General features: G+C 41.0%; 1 protein-coding gene across 2 annotated transcripts in view; it reads right to left on the reverse strand.

Annotated features, from left to right (window-relative positions):
* Positions 1 to 19566: 19566 nt before the first annotated feature.
* The window catches only part of Chn1 (chimerin 1), a 172540-nt gene continuing 169747 nt past the window's right edge, over positions 19567 to 22359 (reverse strand). For both annotated transcript variants that reach the window (XM_026405632.2, XM_026405633.2), the window contains 2 exons: positions 21885 to 21990; positions 19567 to 20411 (listed from right to left, as the gene is read on the reverse strand). In XM_026405632.2, coding sequence (XP_026261417.2) covers positions 20240 to 20411; positions 21885 to 21990 — 278 coding nt within the window. In that variant the 3' untranslated portion in view covers positions 19567 to 20239. The remainder of the gene's footprint in view (positions 20412 to 21884; positions 21991 to 22359) is intronic.

The raw sequence follows: 22359 nt of genomic DNA on the forward strand, positions 1-22359 counted from the left end.
TTTTTTTAGTGCTGCCTATGGAACCCAGGGCCTTATGGTGCTAAGAAGGGGCTGTACCACTGATATATGCTCCCAACACTAAGCAGATTTTTATTTATTGTGTCTATTTCCTAAATGTTTTTCAAAAATATCATTATTGTTACTATTTTCCAGTACTGGGGCTTGAGCCTAGGAGGCCTATACCTATGAACTACATTCCCAGCTCTTTTTATTGTTTTTATTGAAACAGGGTCTAAGCTAAGTTGCCCAGGTTGACCTCAAACTTGGATCCTCCTACTTCAGCATCTGGAGTTGTTGGGATTGTAGGTAAACATACCACCCTTGGCTTGTTTTAAAATTTGACTCAAGGCCTTTTAGCTGTGGAGGTGAGGTACTTGGCCTCAACTTTTGGCTCATTTGTGCTTTTTAGTTAACACACAAGAGGCTGTCCCACCTGGCCAGGGACAAAGATTCTCTGAGACATGGGACTGTGCTCTGAGATATGCCCAGGGAGGTGAGCTTTTGAATGCCAGCTGGTGACCATCCTTTAAGCGTATGTGTCTCAGCCAGGCTCCAAAGAGCCTTTCCCAGTGTCCTGAAGAACTTCCCTTCAGGAACTCCATACCTCCCTTTTCCTGTGTTCTACTCAGGTTAGATTGGGATTAAAAGTATCCATCCTCAGTCACCCTTCTCACTACCACTAAGCACCATTAAGTCCCTTAGTGTCTGTGGGGGACTGGTTCCAGGACCCACCCCCCACATACCAAAATCTGTGGATACTCAAGTCCATTACATAAAATGACATAGTATTTGTATATAACTTTGCACATGCTTCTGTATTCTTTAAATCTTCTCTAGTTTCCTTATGATACCTAATAGAATGCATATGCTATGTAAATAATAACTATACTGTAATGTTTAGGAAATAATGCCAAAGGGAAAAAAGTTCATATGTGTTCATTACAGGTGCAGCCACCATAGGCCTAACTACACAGTACACAAACAGGGCTCCAGGGGAACCATGCTCCAGCAGGTGCTGGAGAGAGACAACCTGTGAGATGCTGGGAGGCCGCAGCTCACTGTCCCCATAAAACACTTCATTCACATGGCCTCAACATAATGCTTGGTGAGTGGCAAATTCAAGTTTTGCTTTTTGGAAACTTCTGGAATTTCCCCCCCTGAATACTTCCAATCCATAGAAGGATCTGCAGGTAGAACCTGTAGATATGAAAGGCTGACTGTGCATCCAAGGAGTAAGGGCTGTATGACTCCTATCTGAGAAGGAGGGCAGGTCCATGCAGACTGAGGCCAGGGCCTGGTGAGAATCCTCACGTGTTGCCTTGTCAGCCTTGAATGGCTGTGACCTGTGAGTGTGCACTGAGCTGCTGTCATCATCCTGGAGACCCAGCCAGAGAACTGTTGGTGTGGTTTATTGCCATGATGAGAAACTTGTGTTAGTTACTATTAGAAATTGTTGCCATTGATCTTTTCTGAAGATGCAGATTTATATACTGCTTGTCTATATTAATGGTCTGCTTGGGCTGTTTTGAAACACGTGCATATCTTAGTTTGTGGTCAATCTGAGAAACAAAATGCTACCACTTACCACTTAGCAAGTGAGGGCTGGTCCTCTGGTTCCTTTTGGCTCCAATTGGGCAGCAGGAAATTTGGTGATTACTGAGCCTTGACAGGGTACAAGGAGAATTTGGTAATTACTGAGCCTGTGGAACTGCTATTGCAGTTTTGCATAGGCCAGCCCAGGATCTGGAGCTGGCTTTGCCTGGGAGTCCTTGGCCACTGGACACTCTGAAAACCTAAAAAGTGATATGGGGGCTGGATGACAGTTGTATTGCTATGCTATGTTGATGAAGACATTATCAATATTGATTTTATGTTGTATTAGTCTGCTTGTGCTACCCTTACAAAATAGTTACAGGATGGTGACTGAAATGATAGATATTTATATTCTCCCATTCTAAAGTCCAAGATCAATGTGCCAATAGAGTTGGTTTCTATTGAGGACTCTCTTCCTGGCTTGCAGATGGTCATCTTCTTACTTTGTCCTCACATGGCCTTTCCTCTTGCACAAGGGGAGAGAGCAAGCTGTGGTATCTCTTCCTCTTATAAGGGCATCAATCCTATTGGATAAGAGCCTTTATAACCTCATTAAACCTTGACTACCTCATTGAAGATCCTGTCTCCAAATATAGTCATATTGGATGTTAGGGCTTCAACATATGAATTTTGAGAGAACATAATTTATTCTATATCACATGTATATATACCATGTATGCAGATATGTTAATACTTATCTTCTGGTGGTAGAATATACATGATTACTTTTGTCTTTGTGTTCTTTGATCTCCAGGTTTCTGCATTTAGAATGTCTCATTCTTGTAATTAGAGGGAAAAGGCAACAAATATTAGATTTTAAAGAGAGGAATATATTTTTATTTTAAAGTGACATGTACAGTAGGTTTTTTCTAGGGCTATATTTATAACCTGTGTCCACTCATCTACCCATCTATCCCTCTGTCTATCCTTCCACCCATATATTTGCGCTGAGAGAGATGTGGAAAGATATTGTCAATGTTGATGATAGCTGTTTCTAGGTGGTGGAATTTGAAGTGATTTTGTGTTCTTCGCACTTACTTCTATGGCTTGAAGTTATAATAAGGAGGTACATGATTTTTTTCCAAGAAAATGCATTGATGAACTTTTTATTTGCTTACACACTTGATTCTGGTATAGCAGTTTGTCTTGTATAGCATCTCTGCTCCATTCCCGAGGCAGCCCCAGTTTCTGAGCATAAGGGAGAGTTCCATCTGGCAGGAACCAAGTGACGCTGACCCTTCAGCCCTGGTCATGCTGAAGCTGCCAAGTCCAGGATGGTATAGTTGTGCAGCTCAGCAGGGAGCAGAGAACAGTTTTCAGGGGACACCTGGGCTCCCTGTAAACCCACAGCCAGTGGTATCCTGAGTCTCTGATGTACATTTTATGACCTCCTGGCCAGGTCTGTAGCTGGAGTTCACAGTTTCAGGGTGACAGCAACGTGCCCTTGGGTCCTTCTTGCCTGGCCACCCTGAAACTGGGGCTGGAGTTCCTGTAGAAGGATCTCTAACAGCCCCTGGATTGGGAGGCTGCCAAGGTCAAGGAATGGCTGTTAAACATTTTTAGCTCTGGTAGAGTGAATAAACAGCCCCCAGCCTATATGGATTTGTAGAGTGTTTTGCAAGTGTTGGAGAGCAGGGGAGCAGCAGGCACCTTCTCACCAGGGCAGGGGTGAGAATGACATAACTGTTTAGGAAAACAGGCTGATATGCGTTCACTGGTAGAGGTGAAGATACACAGTGCGATCTAACAATTCCACTCCTACGCATGCACTCTGCTCCCAGAGACGGAGCAAAGGTGGATCATCAGAGTGTTTTTTTTTTTTAATAGCCCCAAATTGGAAACAACCCAATGACAATCAGCATTTATAGCATATATGTCCTAAATGAATTTTGCATATCTGTACAATGGAACACTATCCATCTGTAAAGACAAAGTAATTACAGTAAGGTGCAACAACATGAATGTGACCCACAAAGTCAAGTAAGCAAAGCAAACCCAAATAGAATACATATAACATTATTTCATTTCTGTGAAGATCAGAAACACGCAAACTGGAATCATAATTTAGGGTTGCATACAAGAGTGGTAAAATATGGGAAATTTTTTTTTAAATTATGAAATTTGGAACAGGGCTAAAGGGGAGGGAAGGAGTTAGAATTGGCCAGGGTTTCCCAGAGTAGATGGGGAGTCCTGGAGAGCTGGGCGATACTCCGCTGCTTAACCTTTCTGATTATTCATTAAGTTTATTATTACCGGGCTGGGATGGTGGCTCAGCAGTAGAGTGCTTGCCTAGTGCATGTGAGGAGCTGGGTTTGAGCCTCAGCACCACATAAAAAAATAAATAAAATAAATATATTATGTCCAACTACAACTGAAAAAAAATATATGTTTGTGTAAAAGTTTATCATTACACATATTTCTCTCTCTCTCTCTCTCTGCTCAGAGTTATATACAGAGTATCTATCAATGAACTACATTCCTAGCCCCCAAGTATTTTTTTAAAAATATATGCTATATTCACAATGAAAATACTAGGAAAAGAAGCAAAATGTAGCAGAAGGATCCTGCAGTCTCCAAGTTTGGAACATCTAGAACAGCTTCTTCTTCCTCTTAGGCTGTTTTTATTTCAGGATCTCAAACAGTTTCATCCAAATCTATGGCCAGTCATCTGTCAGTGTGCTCTTTTACCAAGTTCCAGGAGCTTAGTCTTAGCCCAAAGCCCTGGTCTGTGGGGTAAGGTGAGGGTAGGAATATGCTCTCTTAAGACAAAAATCAAGAAAAATGCAGGAGCAGGCAATAGAGACCGCAGTAGCATGCAGTCTTGAGAAGGAGCTCAGGGAATTGTGGGGGCCTGGTTGAGTTTCTGAGTTCCTGAGGGTATACTGGGTGGAGACGGGTTGTGGGGTGAAAGAGGGTGATGAAGGTCCCTATGAATGGGTAGTGGAATTCAAGTGTTGCTGGATTCACCAGGTGGCTTAAGGGTTTGGAAAACCAGGAGAATTTGCCCTGCCCAAATTATTGCCAGTCTAGGTCAATGAATTAAATTGATTATCAATCAATTTAGTGATATCCCCAGATATGTTATATGTAATCAATTCAATAGAAGAAAATTGAACCAAGAAGACACACAGAAACCCTCAGAGAAAAATAGAAAAAAATTGATGTATGAATATATATATATATATTTATGCTTAATGCCAAATTCCATTAGAGAACAATTCTCATCTATCCTAGGAAACATATTAATCAAAAGTACACAGAAGCTTGCTTGGGAAATAGTTTGGCAGCTCTTCAAAAAGTTAAACAGAAGCAGCTCAATTTACAATAGCTAAACTATGGAATGAACCTAGATGGCCTTTAACTGATAATGGATAAAGAAAATGTGGTACATATACGCAATGGAGTATTCCTTGGCCTTAAAGAAGAATGAAATTATGGCATGTGCAGGTAAATGGATGGAACTAGAGAATGCTAAGTGAAATAAGCCAATCCTCCCAAACCAAAAGCCGAATGTTTTCTCTGATAAGCAGATTCTGATCCATAGTAGGGTGAGGGGATAAGGAAAAATGAAGGAACTTTGGTTTGTGAGTAAAGTTTGTCAAAAGTTGAAGGCAGGGCTGGGGATGTGGCTCACTGGTTAAGTCCCCTGGGTTCAAAAAAAAGGTTGAAGGGGAGAAGAGATTATTGTATCACTGTCTTGGGCCTACCTGGTGTCCTGGACCTATCTCTGGTGCTCATCCTAGTCCTTGGCTGGCCCCTGGCAATATCGCAGAGATGCCTGACAGACTGGATGGACTCAGGGGCTTCTGGAAAAGTAGTCCTGCCCCCTCCTTTCTATATTTTTGGTTTCAGCACCCAAACAAGTGCTGAAACCAGCCACCCTCCATGGAGCTGTGCCCTGGGGAATTTCATATATGTATACACACACACATACACACAGACACATGCATTCTTTAATGTATGAACCCACCCTGGATGCTACTTGAAAAAGAATTTAAAAACCAAAGATGCTACAGTATGTTTACATATACACAATGGAAATTTTGCTTCTCAAACAGCTTGAGCTGAAAACCTCTCATCCCCATGGCAACCTGATTCCACTGCAACCAACCACGTCCCTGCCAGGTCACCCACCCGTTGGTAAGCCTCTGTTCTTCAGCCCCTCCCAGCAGCACATGGATGACAGCACCTATTGTGGTAGGGCGGCCTCAAGGGCTGGGGCTGACAAATGGCTCTAGTCTCTTAGGGACATTCCTGGAGATCTATCTAACCTGAGGCAGGGTTCAGCTCCTCCTGAAAGTCACTGAGACTCAGGACAGTTGTTGTCCGATGGAAATGCAATATACCTGAAGCCTTCTGGGGTTCCAGGGTACTGGGATAAGTGAATTGGATTCAAAATGGTCATTCAAAATGGCCAGAAAACCAAAACAAACCCTTGGTAATCCCAAGAACAGTGAGTCCTGCTTTCAATTAAAAACCCCAGTACTGATTAGATCCTTAATGCATGATTCCCTTGAACCCACATCATGACCCCTTTGAAGGGGTCATCCACCCCTTCAATCTTTCAGAACAAGTGCTTTCTTCCAATGCACACTCTCAGTACCATTTTCAAATAGCATTTTGGAAAGGTTAGCACAGGACAAGGCCACCTGCCCCTTTCTGCTCAGCTTCCTAAGCCTCTCTTACCCATGGAAGTGGCCTATCTATCATCCCTGCTGCTGCCCTCCCCTGCTGACCACAGGAAAGCTTTGCAGGGTTGTGGGTGTAAAAGTAAGCCTTAATTTTGGTGTTTCAGGGGCCCCAGTTCCTGGCTGGTCAGTATCTTCCTCATCCTTCCTGCAATGCAGTCTTCATAATTGGCAAGCCTGAAACCTTTCCCCACAACATCATAGAATGCCTTGGGCACTCCAAGAACTAACTTAGCATGTGTGCCCTTTGGATTCTCTTTGATTGGGACAAGCTTTCAGTGCAAAGAACATACCAGGAAGAAAAGAGCCGTGGGTGTTGCTGAGAGATCACAGGGATTGTTCTTTATCGCCCTTTCTTGCATTTGAGCAGGTCTTTGGCAGGGAGGGGAAGCTCTTTCCAGCAGACTGCAAATTTCTCTGCCTCTAGGTTAAAGCTGAGCTGGGCCATTTTCTGCTGGGCTGCCACTAAGGCTCCTGGATACCCTGCTTTGGGAAGATACAGGATCACTGGGCATTTATTCCTTATGAGAAATTCTCAGCTCTCCTTCAGAATGACCTTACGCCAACCCTCTCTTCTCCCCTTTATAAAGCTGGAACAAGAAGAAAGAACAGTGAGCAAGCAGTTCATGGGGTGGAGGCGGGGAAAAATTTTGCCATAGCCCATGTTCAGTTCAGTAGACCTGAAACAGCATGGGTTTTGCAGCATAATAAAAAAAAATAAAAAACTCTGGCTTCCTCTGCAGATGGATTGCTATGAAATCTGAGAAAGCAGCAGAGAGCCAGAATGATGAGACAGCATGTGGGGGTGGGGGTGGGGCGTGTCTCCAGAAACCCAGGCTGCAGGGCCTCGCCTGAGTGTCTTAGATCATGCCTGTCTTTTCTCCTTCCTTCCTTCTGCTTTCCTCCTTTGCTTCTTCCTTCCCACACTCCCTTCTTTCCAAGTGGTTTATTAAACTTCCTCCCGTTGGCAGCTCTGCTTTATCTCACTACACCCAGCCGGAGCTCTGGATTCCAGCCTGTCTTAACAGATGTTTGCCTTTAATCACTATAATTAATATTAATGGTGATTAATTATTCTTCGTTATTGAAAAATGAATCCCTTTTTTATATCAAGGGTACATATACAATCAGAGAAATATATATAAGTCTAAATGCATAGCATATATTTACACGTTTTTACCTTTTGCATTACATACATTTATGTATCTATATAACTGAAACACACAGGTATAATTGAGTAAGCTATCTCTAGATGGGAGGATGATGGGAATTTCCATCTTAATGTATACCATCCTCTATTCAAATTATTTATTATTGGAACTAAAGAGAATGTTATAATATCAAAGAGGAGAAAATTATCACTTACTTAGTATCAGAAATGATATTTAGGGGCTGGGGATGTGGCTCAAGCTGTAGCGCACTCGCCTGGCATGCGTGCGGCCCAGGTTCGATCCTCAGCACCACATACCAACAAAGATGTTGTGTCCGCCGAGAACTAAAAAATAAATATTAAAAATTCTCTCTCTCTCTCTCTCTCTCTCTCTCTCTCTCTCTCTCTCTCCCCTCTCTCTTAAAAAAAAACATTAAAAAAAAAAAAGAATTGATATTTAAAAACCTGCATTTTATGCTAGTCAACAATGATCCTTAATGAGAACATTTCAAGGATCGCACTTGTAAAACGCTCATTGGTATTTTGAGTGACCTTGATTTGGTGAGGCCAATAAAGGTCTTTGCTTACACACTTATTTCATGGGCAGGACATTGAATCCTAGAATGTTCTGATATCTTATTGATTTCTTCTCCTGAAGCTGAGACAAAACCAGGGGTTTTCCAGAGTGGAAATGATAGGGCAGTTAGCTGCCCTGAATGGGACAGCCAGGAAGGTTCTGGAAGGAGGTTTCCTCCAATCTCCCAGGAGTAGGCGTCTCTGAGCACTCCTTCTGCACAGAGCCTGTGGCAGGCAGTGGGCAGGCTGCTCAAGGGGCTTTGGGAGTGAGTCCAGAGAGAGAAAACCTCCTGGCTCTTCTGCTCAGACACAGTGGATGGAGGCCTTCTGTGATGGCCATCTGCAGTCAGATGGGTGAGCTCCAGGGAATTCTCATTAAGAATGTGGAAACTCCTACTTAAGAGACTGAGGTAGAAGGATTGCAAGCTCAAGACCAGCTGGGTAACTTAGTGAGATCCTATCTCAAAATAAAATAAAAAGAGCTGAGGATGCAGCTCAGGGGTACGAGCACTTGCCTAGCATGTGTGAGACCCTGGGTCCCATTACCAGTAAAGCAAAAAAAAAAAAAAAAAATGGAATCTTTCCTACCTAGGGGAGCCAGGGTGCCAGCCTAGCACAGAGGCTTTTGTTGAATAAGGGCACCTCTAGTGTGGAGCACCTGGAGCCTTCTCACTCACATTAACTGCAAGTTGGTCAGGGCCCTTAATTTGTCATGAATTATGAAAGAGTGGACCTAAATCCATGTTTTAAAAACTGATGTTAAGGGCAAAAAATGTTCTTCGAGAAGTTAGTAAGTTTGCAGAAGGATTCTCCTGCACAAGATGCCAGTGTGTTTAATCTCCTATCTTTTAAATGCAGAACTTTCCTGAAGTCTTATTATGCTAACGTGATTATAGTTTTCATAACAGTGGAATCTGTACTTAGCATTTTCCAAGCTTATTTGATTATAAGCCCCTTTGCTCTTGAAATAATGTTGAGTTCCCCAGGACAATACCAGGTCACATAATAGAACAATACTAAATTAATGAGAACTCAAGGCAGTAAGGGAGTGCCACAGTGTCTAAGCTATGCCTCAGTATGGGGACATCAAGGAGAATCTTGTAGGGTTTCAGGGGGTCTGGGCTCAAGTGGGCGAAGATGTGCCTTTCAAGGCAAGGACTACGGTAGTTCAAGACTGGTGAACATAGCAGGATATTGAAGGTTTTGGCAGGTAAGCTGTGCTTGGTTAGCAAGCTCTGGCCCCCAGCATCTGCTATTTCAGGCAAACTCATCAGCAGGAAATTCCTGAAGTAAAAGTGAAATATTGGGCTATAATCTTCCTTGGGCAAAGATCTCCTGGAATAAACGATGAAGCCATGTTGACACAGTGGTCTGCATTCTCAGTCCTCTGGCTGTGCTGGGCTGATACAGGGTGTCCATGAAGGGAAAGCTTCCCCTCTCCCCTCTCAAGGTTCCCTGAAGTGAACCACCAGTGGACACATCAATAGGAGAACGAGCCATTGTGAATTTACTAATGTGTACAAACATGGGGTTCACATACAACATGAAATTCAAGGCCAGATGGTTGAAGCTTAAATACCCACATCACAGGGTAAAAGGAAATGTAGGCAATTTTAGGGACAGTCAATGATTATTAGGGAGAATGACTAAGTTGGGGACAACTTGTGAATGCTTTTTTTGCCCCCCGTGGTACTGAGGTTTGAACCCAGGGTTGCTATACCACTGAGCTACATCCATGGCCCTTTTTATTTTTTATTTTGAGACAGGGTGTTACGAAGTTGACCAGGCTGACTTCAAACTGGTGACCCTCCTCTTGAGTCTCTGGGATTTCAGGTGTACACCACCACACCTGGGTCATGAATGATTCTTTTAAGAGTTGGAATGAACCCAAGAGGAAGATATTGTCCCATGACCATCAGTCCAAGTGTGGTCAATTCTGTCATCTTTTCTGTGATAGAGAGTGAGATTTTAGGGCGCAATGGAAGGCTACTGTGTTCTCATTGATGTTGAGGTCTTAAGGCAGGTGATGCAATTTCAGAGGGAGCGTCTTCTTGAGTTTGAGGTAGAAACAAGTCAAGGTTAGAGGGACCTTGACTCTGAGGCAGTTTCTAGGGCATGTCAAAGTGCTAGTTTTGGGGTGTTATGTTCCTGAGCTCAGATATCATCGTTCTCAGAACAATCCACATCTGTCACATTTATGGAACAGTAGGCTCACCGAATGCAGTCCAGGAAATACACAATTCTCCCCGAAGTTATTTCTAACATGAACCACCTGTTGAGGTAGTAAGGTCCTTGAGTTTAGTGCCTATTGCATAAAAATGTCTTTTATTAATTTCTAGGGAACTTCCCTACTCTTCCTAATTGAGGGCTTTAATTAATATGTAGGTGTTCACTGATTCATTCTCGTGATTTTTATGAAAATTGATAAAGGTTCATTTCCTTTTTCTGATTTAGGTTAAGTAAGCTGTACAACCTAGAGTACAGTTTCAATAAGAAAGAAGGGTATTGGGGACAGAGACAGACTTAGGTCAGAACCTGGGAGATGACTAGAAAGGGAAGTTGTGGAGCCTACTGAATTGACTATGCTTTCTTATTTTCAGTATTCTTGATGCTCTAGTATTTGGGGCCTCAATCCCAGAGAGACTGCCTTTCTCAAGGCTAGTTAATTCCTAGAGATAGCAAAGGACTCCCCTTCCAGGTTGCCTTTGATACCCAAGCCAACCAATCCAGAGCCCATACCCCTAATAATCCCCTTCATCAAGCCTTCATATGCCAAGCCAATATTGCCCCTACCCAAGGGCCAGCTACCAGACAAGTAGGGACTACTCCTAGGGCCCAGTTGAATTAGTCAACTAGCTGATTCTAAACTTGGGGTACCTTCCCTGCCTTCTGTGATGTCAGGCTCTGCCCTCACCCATTCTGCTTGACAACTGACCCTGGTGCCTCCCCACATGGTCCTGCATGCTGTGCTGTATCCTGCCTCTTGTTTCTAGGGTCTTTATATAGAAATTTCTCTATATCTGCTGTTTGATGATACCTGATTAGAACAAGCCATCAGTGAACTTTAAAACACCAATAGGAAATGAAGCTGAATGTAGTCAGCACAGGGGATCCATTACCATTACCTGGCACCTGTCTGCCCAGACTAATTCATTGGCACTCAGGTGTTCCTAATGGACAACCAGGATGAAGAGGCCCTGGGCCAGTGTTTCCCAGAGTGTGATCCTGGGACCAGGTGTCTAAATCACATGGGGGGTTTGTTAGAAATGCAATTGGGGATGGGGGTGGAGGGGTGGAGGGTGGGGGTGGTGTCTGATACCAGGGTTCCTAATACAGAAATTTGGAAATAGGGCCCAGAAAACTACTTTATCAAGTTCTCCAGGCCATGAATATGCTAAATTCAGGAACCTTGGCAGTGGGTCAAAGCAGGGTCTAGTTGAAGGGCTAGGCCACTAACAGCCTGAGGGCCTGGAGCCCTAACACTGCAGATTACAGTCTGTGCCTCCTGGGCAGGTCCAGAGCCTCTTCCCACAATCCCAGAACCCAGGACGGACAGGCTGGTGTTGAAGTGCTTGAACTTGCCCTTTGCATTCCCTCCTCGCCTCCTTCCTCTCATAAAGTCTGAATGTAATAATTTTTAAAAGATCAATGAGTTATTCCTTATTCTTATGTATTTTCTTTGGAAAGAATAAAAACTGCCTTAGTCCTTGGTTTGATTCTCCAACAGCACAAAACAAAACTGTGGGTTTTTTTTAATATTTATTTTTTAGTTTTCGGTGGATACAACATCTTTATTTTATTTGTATGTGGTGCTGAGGATCGAACCTAGCACACCGCGCATGCCAGGCAAGCGTGCTACTGCTTGAGCCACATCCCCAGCCCAACAAAACTGTTTTGGGAAAATGTCCTTGCGTGTGGGGAGGCATCCAAACACCAGGCTAGGACTTGACTTTGTTGCATGTGCAAGCCTATGATGGTGCCCAAGTGGTACCTGTGGAAATGTCAGAGGAAACCAACTGATCTAAGCTTGATATAATGGTAACCAAGATATTTTTATATTTTAAGAATATTCCAGTTTTATGCCCTTTTGCCTCTAGGAGGCCCTTTTTGCTCATTTCTTCCACTGCATCATTTAGTCTCAAAAACATGACTTTCTCACCTTTTTTGTGTCTTACCACAGTGGTATGAGCGGCTAAGTGGTTATGCTTCAGAACTAGAAAAACCCTGAGATTCTTAGCCTTACATACTGATGCTTCCTGCTGCAATATAATTGTAATATATCTGAAAACAATAAAACCCCTGATACTTCCAAGAGTCACCAGAACTCCAAACCTCAGGTCAGCGACATGGCGCTTAACCCTCTGGTTGGTGTTTATGCTATTTGGTTGAATAAGAAATAAGGGAAACTTTACATTGTAAAGTACATTATGACTGGCAAACTGTATTAAAATATAATATCTTCAGGAGAGAACAATAAAACTCAGGATTTTCCTTGCAATATAGAGTGATGCATCGTAATCTTTTAGTTTAGTTCTCTCTTGATTTGGTTCCAATATGTATGAGTCTATCACCTGGGTTGAGATCTGTGTGTGATATACAGAACTAGTGAAATATAAATACTTTAAAAATTATTAAAGCATTTGCTGAGGTCCTAATGACTTCAAGGCAAGAGTGTTGAAACCAAACTTTGAGTTTGTAATATAAGAATTAATACAACCTTTATTAATAAACTTGCTAGAGGATTTGATGTTATAACTTAATTCCCTGATTACATAAAACTGAGGGAAAACAACAAGTTTAGATTTTTTTCCCTTCTTTATTATTTGGAAAATATAAATATTGTCACAGTCTCTTTTAGGTAAGTGGTGAGTGATGTTAAAGAAAAAAATTACAACAATTGATTTTATTTTCCATTCTAGAATCAGGCAAACACTTTATTTCACAAAACAGAATAGTTCTCCAATGAACTGAGCAAGGGAATTGGTTTTATAGAGAAAAAGGTTGAAGAAAGCAAAACAAAATCAAAATGTGGATTGGTCATTTCAAAGTTACTTTCCTTATAGGCTGGGAATAGGAAGAATGATAGAAAAATAACTTGTTAACATCAGGTTACTATATTTACACAATCCTTACCTTGTGTGTATAAGGATTAGGGCAGAAGGAACTTCATTAACATTTCAATTGAAGCTGGTTTTTTGGGAAACTTGGCTGTTATTTCTCTAATCTGGATTTCTCTAATCTTAGTTTTTCTAAACTATGGTTTAGACAAACAGGTTGGATAAACAGCTTAGTTTCAACTTGATGAAGGGGAACTGTAGTCTGAGAGACTCCATTTTGATTTTTAGCCTGGTCTGTTGGGGGCCTTCCTGCAGGAGTTTAGTCCAAAATAACCTCCTGCTGTAAGTTTTTATGTAACAGTGGGGTATTTATATTCACAACACTTCTGAAAGCAAATGTGTGGATTTTTTTCTGTACCAACAAGTTCTCTGACTGTCCAGACACCAACTGGGTATTCTATAATTCAAATCCATCCTGACGTCATTTTCCCTGAGTTAGTGTCAGCTGCTGGAAGTTAAAGGACTCAGTCCCATAAGACTTCCCCCATTTCAAACATAGCTTGCAAGTCCCTGGGTACCATCTGTACTTCTGACTGACAGGCTACCAACCAAGGGTCTCTACAACCCCCTCCTTAGATGTGATGACTTGCTGAAAACACTTATGTTTATCAGTTTACTATAAAGGACATGACTTAGGAACAGCCAAATAGAAGATGTGCATAGGGCAAGTTATGGGGGGCAGGCAGCAGCACGGAGCTTCAATGTGTCCGTCTACCCTGGAAGTTCATCAATTCTAGTTGTTCAAGAGTGTTTGTAGAACTTAATCTCTAGGACCTCCTTCCCTTCTCAGAGGTCAACAAGTGGGGCAGAAAATTCCAAACTTTTAATCACTTGTTTTTTCTTATAGTCAGCTCCATCCTGAAGCCATCTAGGAGCCCCACCCCAAGTCACTTCCTGCTCAATCAAAAGGGGCTCATTATGAGTAACAAAAAAATGCTCTCGTCACTCAGGAAATTCTGGGGAAATTTTATGCCAGGAACTGGAGATAAAAAAAAAATGTATTTCTTATTACAGTAGAGTGCCCTCTTATCTGCGATTTCACATTCTGAAATTTCAGTTACTTGCTGTGTGAAAATATTACATGGAAAATTCCAAGAAAAAAAAATTCAAGTTTTAAACTGTAGACTCTTCTCGGTAGCATGATGACATGTCAAGCTGTTCTGCTCCAACCCAGGATGTTCATCATCTCTTTGTCCAGCGTGTCCATCCAGGGTATTCTATTCTAGTCATTTAGTAGACGTCTCAGTTATCAGATTGACTGTGGTCCCCAAGTGCAAGTATAATGATACTGGCAATTTGCATATGCCAAAAGGAAGCAATAAATTGCCTCCTTTAATTGAAAAAGTAAAAGTTCTTGCTTCAGGAAAGATAATCTTATTTGAGGTTGCTGAGCTATGTGGTAAGAACAAATCTATCTGTGAAATTGTGAAGAAGGAAAAAGAAACTAGTTTGGCTGACACATCTCAAACTGTAAAAGCTACAGCCACCGAGCCCAATAACTGCTTAGATAAGGTAGAAAAGGCATTAAATTAGTGTATGTGGGTATGTATATGTAGGAAAACAACTTAGTATATGTGGGGTTTGGTACTCTCCAAGGTTTCTGGCATCCATTGGTGATCACACACTGGACAGTGAGGGTGGTAACTGTATACCACAGGGAAACTCCAAGTTGTGAGGTAGAGTCGATCGCTTGTTGCAGAATGACCATCCACTGTGCATGGAATTGGCCAGAATGAAGGAGGTGCCAGGACACAATGGGGCTGCTAACCACATCTGGTGAGGGGACATGAGGGACTAATTGTCCCCCAGGGGGATGGAGTGGAGCTCTCCTGTGAGTGATGTCCCAGTACAGAGAGCATGCACTCTCTTTTTTTTTTTTTTTTTTACTTTTTTTTAAAATATCTTTTTTATTTTTTAGTTTTCTTTTCTTTTTTTTTAGTATATTTTTTTAATTTTTTAGTTTTCTTTTTTTGTTTGTCTAGGAATATTTTTATTTATTTTTTTCCTTTTTTTATTGGTTGTTCAAAACATTACAAAGCTCTTGACATATCATATTTCATACATTAGATTCAAGTGGGTCATGAACTACCATTTTTACCCCAAATACAGATTGCAGAATCAGGTGGCTATGCTTTTAATAATTTCCAAATGAATTCACTGCATCTGATGAAGTCATTTTCATATCCATCTCCTTTCAAGGGAATGTTTAAAGTCAACTTCTAAGTACCAAATAGAATGGTGAGCTCACGTTTTCCCACAGGAAGGCTGTCGTGGAGATTTCTGTCGATGTCTAGTGCTGAGGCCCAGAGGGGACAAAATGCACAGTGAGAGAAAGTCCAAAATTAAAGCTCGACTGGGGTTCAATGGACCCAGCGAGCTTCGTGAGAACTGAAGCTGCTCTTGTCCCAAGTCCTAGCATGGATCCTGGCACACAGCAAGCCACAGTGGAGTGAGCAGGGCAGATGTGCCAATGAATGTAGGAATTAATTGATCATTGTTATTATTTTTAATTTGGAAAGACAGTGCCAGTATGAACTAGATCTCTAAAAATTAGAGAGGCTGACGGGCCTTTGTCAATGCTATTCCCTTCTTGGTCTCCTGTACTTCACCACAATGCCAGCCGATCCAGTCAGAGGGGCCCCGATGTGAGGTGGAAGTGTGATATGTGAGGATACAGGTAAAGAATAGAGCTGTCTTGGCTCCTGGAAGGAAGTGTGTCCCTTAATCCTATTCCAGTAAATTAAATTATAAAAACTCTTAAAGCTTTCCCTAAGAAGTTAACTTTCCAATAACTAGAATACACAGGCGGGAGAAGAAATTTGGGTACCCTGAGTTTCCAGTGTACATTAAAACAAAACAAAACAAAACACTTTCTGTTTTTCAAGTGGATTTGGCTATAATTCCTAATTAACTTTGGGGTGATAAACGCCAAACAAATCTTGTTAAAAAAATGACTGGGAGGGGCTGGAGATGCTATATCACTTGTATGTTACTGGCCTAGCATTTGCAAGGCCCTGGGTTCAACCTACCACAAAACAACAAGAAAAACCCCACAAAAACTGGGGATGTGGCTCAGTGAGTGCTAGGCCGTGGATTTGATCCCCAGCACTATTCGGGGAGCGCAACTGAAAACTAACGATTGGAACCCTGAACCTCAGGGTTTCCCTTTGAGCTCATTAAATAACAGAAATTTTGATAGACATCTATTCTTCCCCTAAGAGACACATTTTAAAATCCCACTTTGGTGAAGAACTATTTCTTCAACTATTTCAAGTTGATATAAATAACTTGCATTAAAACCAAAAAACTGTGGAGAAGGGAAAAATCCTTGATTTAGCAATCATTTCTTTCTTTAAAGCTATACAAAGAAATTGGAAAGGCATTAACATTGAAGATAGTGTTGTAGTGGATGACCATGGAGAGGCTTTTTGGTTCCTCTGACATAGAAAAGGGTAGGCAATTGAGAGTCAAGGGGCAGTGAAGGTGGACAAGAGGGCAAAGCAGAACAACCCCTTTAACATGCCCCAACAAGTTACAAAATGGTTCCTGTTTCTCAAAGGGCAGAAGTTTCCATCTTCCCCAAGAGCAATTACTGACTCAAAAAAATAAAAAGGGCTGAGGCAGGAGGGTCTCGAGTTTGAGGCTAGCCTCAGCAACTTAGTGAGACTCTGACTCAAAAAAATAAAAAGGGCTGGGGATGCTGCTCGTGGTTAAGTGCTCCTGGGTTCAATCCCTGGTACCACATTCCCATCTGCTTGTCTTCGTGTTCGGGGTGTTCAATCTTTCATTCTGTTGAACACAAGTAACACTTTTACCCACTCCAGACTGGTGAAAACAGAAACCTGCCTCCTCACAAAAAGGCATTATTATTGGGTGCTGGGGATTGAACTCAGGAGTCTTATGCCTCTGAGCTACCCAGGATTTTTTATTTTCTTTTTGAGACAGAGTCTCACTAAATTACTTAGGCTGGTCTTAAACTTGTGATCCTCCTGCTTCAGTCTCCAGAGTCAGTGGGATTACAGGTCTGCACCACTGCACCTTGCCAAAAGGTCATGATTTAAGAAATTTCCCACTTCCTGAGAATGACATGTATACAAGTTTTCAGGTAATTATTGAGCAAACCTCCCTGAGTGGCTGGGAATTTTTCTTTATTTCATGGAAGGGCCACCCAACTATCCAAGTGTGTTCTTGGCTTAGGGAGCTATGATTTGTGCTGGCATGCCCTGAGGGGACAAGCCCCACACCATCTGTTAGAAAAGCAACCAAGGGCACTTTTCACAGAGATGGCCAACAATAGCCATGTCTGCAGATGGGCTCAAAACTTTCTCTGAACATCTTCTTAATATTTACTAAGACAGGGCAAGGAGGGTTGGTATCTTCACAGGTATTCCTTCCCTTCAGATATACCTCTAGTTCTAGAGAGTATACCCTCTTAACTTTTTTTTTTTTTTGGTGATACCAGGAATTGAACTGAGGGGCACTGTATCACTGGGCAAGATCCCCAACCCTTTTTTTTTTTGATATAGGCCTTGCTAAATTGCTCAGACTGACCACAAATATGTGATCTTCCTATACTCAGCCTCCTGAGTAGCTGGGATTAAGGGTGTGGGCCACTGCTCCCAGAGAGCACATCTGCAATGGAACCCAGGTCTTATGCATGCCAAGCATGTGTGTGCTCTCCCACTGAGCTACATGTCCAGTTCTTTTAGGAAAAAACCAGGGTGAGCATATTCTGATAAAGTGTATTCCTTCCCAGTTGAATTTCTTCTTCAAAAAGAAGATTGGGTAGAGATTAGAGTTTAGCAATGAGCATGTGCAGTGTGGTGGGTTTACCTCTCAGGGATAGTTCATTAGATCAGATTTCTCTGGCAAGTGCATTTCATGGGTCAAAAGCACTGCCTTAATGTATAGTGCCTTTAAGTGGCCTCTAAAAAATTTTGTTATATATAACAAATCTCTATACTTTATCAGTGTATTTGAGAAGATAGCTGTGATAGAATATGCCAAGTAACTACACTTTTCTCAGTGTAAACATTACTGAAAGTATATCACCAACTTTTCACTATAGCCTAGAGGTGAAAATACGGAGTTGGAAAAACTTCATGTTTTATTCACTTCCCATTATCTTTGGGGTAGTCTTGAAACTTCATAAATGTCTTATTACTGTTTTACCTTTCTTTTTTCATGTAGGATCTTACTATGTTGTTTCAGACTGACCTCAAACTTGCAATCTTCTCACCTCAGCCTCCTGAATAGCTAGAATTATAGGTGTGGGTGCTACCATGCCTGGCTACTAATATTGTCTTACTTTTTACAGTAGAACTTAGTTCTAGATGGGTGCTCATTTGCCAGACCAGGAAAGACTCTATAGAGAGTCATATGCAAAAAGCCACATGGGTGGCTAGTGACAGTACTGCCCAGATCTTGGGTTCCTGGCATTCGTGTAAACAGGGTGGGACTCACTCCATGTGGTGGGGGTGTCTCAAGGCAAGTCAACCCCAGATATTCCCAACAAACCAAATATTAGAAAAAGTCACTTTTACATAGTCTTATTGATTATATAAAATTTTTGTGGTCCACTGTTTGTCAGTTCTGATTAATGAAATTAACAGAGAACCTGTAATAAGAATTGGAAAACCATTAGCTGTCTTGAACAAAATGGCAAATTTCCTTGCTTCTGTATTACTAATATTTTCTGTATTCTGGTTTTATCCTTTGAATATTTGTGTTTGTTTTGTTTTCTTGAAGAAATCTTTGAAAGCCAGTGTCTTAGAAGGAGAACCAATTAACCAATAAGACTATGTAAAAGAGGGGTTTCATCCACTGGCCTTTGTGTATATTGTGCCTGTAGCCAAGGTACATAATGGTATAAGAAAATAATAATTGGGGAAATATTTTAAAATGCTAATTATTTCATGTTTATCTCAGCTTTTTATTCCTATTTTTAATGTATTTTTTGTATAACTTATTTTTCATAACTAAATAAGTATATGATAGCCATACATTCACTTTTGGTTAACACAGGTATAAAACCAAACATCCCAAAACTTTATGGTTTAATAAAGGAACAACTTATTATTATTAAAAATGGTCACTTTTTAAATTAGCCTTCTTTCTTCTTCTAATGAATCCAGAGGGACCTTATAGCTTGCCCTCTCAAAAAAGTAGAAAAAATATTCTAGAGTTCTGCCAGAGTAATATGAGAAGAAAAATAAATTCAAAGAATGAATGTTATGATTCTAAGCAGTTTTAAATTATTATTTTAGGAACTCACCACAAAACTTTTAATAGTAAACAAAAGGGTGAGAGGAAAGTACTTAGTATTAAATAAATGGCCACATTTTCCCAAATACTCTCACTCATGGCAACCCCCCCAAATAAAACTATCAATATTTTTGATTTCTAAAAGCCAATTTTAATAAATTAATAAATGCATGCCAGATAAAAATACAAAATTACAACTGAAAACCAAAGATAATTTAACAGAAGATGCTCTGTGTTGTACATTTTTATTGGTAGGATAACTTATTAAAGTAACGAATCTGAAAACACATTTTGCTTTTGCTGGAAAGAAAGTACTATGTTAGAGAAGAGCTAAGAAAAACTGGAAATAAACCATCTGTGGCGAGTTGGCATATGATATAGTCTACGGTAATGCGACAGCCAGGGGTTCTGTTTATCCACTTGTGTGTGCATGTTTATACAAGCATCAGAAACCAAAGGCATGGACCCCAAAAGCAAAGTCACGACAGGTTACTCTGTGAAACATGCTGGATCACAACCACTGACTACCCAGGATGGGGAGGCGGTGCGGGTGCAGGTCTGCTGTTTTCTTGGTATGGGGTTTCCTTACCAAGTAGGGGGTAATCATGCAATAGCTTGAGTTTCTCTTAACATGATAAACACCCAGGATTACTAGAACCAGAAAGCGTGTGTTCACTGTTTTACAAGGACAGCTGAGCAGTGCTACAGAAACGACAGAAAGTTCCTTCATTTTAATGTGGTTATTTGCCCAAACCTCTAACCAAGAAATAACTCAGCTAATGGAGCCAATTAAATTACTATAAAACATTCCTTCATCTGTAAAACATTTCTTTTCCCTTGAAATTAAAAATTTAAAATAAAATGTCTTCATTTTTGATAAGCAGCTCCACCACCAGTCTCTGGTATCGTATATCGTTCAATGCCGCCATTGCGTCCAGTTCTGGGGATCTCATAAGGGTTGGACCAAAAACAATTCCAAGGTTTTCTGCACTCATAAGATTCTCCTTTTCATGGAGGGTCACCCTGCAAAATACAAGTGAAGGAACACATGACTTGGGGCTCTTCATCATGCCTGAGCGCTGAAACAAACTGAGATTCACAGTAAAGGTTTATGCCCACTTATCATCTTCTGCCAGGTTATTTCTCTGTTCTTCTCTGTAATTTCAAAGTACTGACTTCCCTCAAGTAGATTATGCTAATGAAGAATTTAAACTCCTGGGGGCTGGGTTTGTAGCTCAGTGGTAGAGTGCTTGCCTAGCATGTGTGAGGCATTGGGTTTGATCCTCAGCACCACATAACAAATAAATTTAAAGAAAGGTATTGTGTCCACTTAAAAAAAAAAAAAAAGAATTTAAACTCCCAGGGATCACAGAGACTCACTCCTGAGTGAATGCTCTGGGCTATGAGTTCAGTTCTATGTGTATTCTCTTGCCCCAGCCATAGATGCAGGGGTGCATTTGCATGGAGTAGAGCAGTCACCATGACTGTCCCATCTGCCCTCCCTCTACCCTGGCTCTCTTGCTTCGTAGGCGTGTTTCTGCAAGCTGAATAGTTTATTGGGTGCAGGGAGAGAATAGTTGCAATACTAATAGGAAATGGCTCAGAGTAAGTGACACCATCAGGAAGTCTGTTTCTAATCATTTACTACCACAGCAATAACACAGACTATAATTTCAGAGTTATTCCTTTGTTTGAGTGTGGAGCACTTAATTACATCCAAATAGGAAACAAATGAATTTATAAGAGGAGATGTAAGCATATTAAACAAAGGTTTTAATGATGCTTTTAAAGAGGGAAAATGTAAACTTCATGAGTGACTAAAATATCATTTTGGATAACTCTGCCTTTTGGGCATATGATATTGTTGTTGTTGTTGTTTCTAAATGGTTTTTATATTTTAAAACCCTAAAGCCACTAACAATATAATTGTGAGTATTTTACTTCAACTGGTAGAGATCAAGCATGACTAAGCAGGAAATAAAGCTTCATCACCATCAATCATTTTAAAGCATTAAATTCAAACTAGCTGAAATATTTAATTTTCTATTTCTTCCATTACCCCATCATTTTTTACACCACTTTTCAGCCATGACAACATTAATTCAACAATCTAAAACTTCATCACTAATTCTGATGTTTTTAGTTAGCAGCGAGAGAGTGAGCAAGCCACCTCACAAGTTGCTTTGTTCTTGCTTTACAGTGCTACTATCTTTACAGCTACAACACTTTGCCCTTCCACGACAATTAGTGTGTGCATTGGCAGAATACTGGTATTTCTAGCATATTTGTAAACATCCTGGAACTGCCAATACATTCATGTCAGAATCGGGTCTGCACTGGGGACTGTAGTACAGAATATTTTTAGCATTCAAATAGTGTGGTTTCTCACAAGGGACAATATAGTTCCCTTATCCATTCAACCCATCAATTGTCCTTCCATTTTATTCTTAATATCTGGATGCAAAACAAGAGTAAGACTCCAAGTCTGTCACTTACCTCTTTAGATGTGCCATGAGGTATCGGAGGGTTTCGCAGTGAGCAGGTGGCAGGAGTTTCAGTGCCTCATGAAGGGTTTCCAATTGCTCATCAGGATCCATAATTTCTTAAATAGCAAGTTGAAAACCAAGGAGAAACTCTTTAGCGGAAGACTGGTACAACTAGATGTTGAATTCTGTTCTCTATACTCTTCTAAAACTGGTAGGAAATGTTTTCTCACAAGATCCTTGCACATAGCTTTGGTGAATATTTTTAAGGTTCAAGTCCCAGATTTCCAAAGGCTCTGAGTTTCAATGGGGCAACACTGTTTACTTGGATTTGGAATGTGAGCACCCCCCTCTCTTTTTTTTTTTTTTTTCTCATTTGAGTGTCTTAAGAGTCTGGCAAGTATGGAACTGGACACTGAATATAGATATAACTATAAAAATATTTAGATGTATAGACACAGATAAAACCTTTTACACTCAAATTCATT

Source organism: Urocitellus parryii, chromosome 1 (assembly GCF_045843805.1).
Source record: "Urocitellus parryii isolate mUroPar1 chromosome 1, mUroPar1.hap1, whole genome shotgun sequence".
NCBI lineage: Eukaryota > Metazoa > Chordata > Mammalia > Rodentia > Sciuridae > Urocitellus > Urocitellus parryii.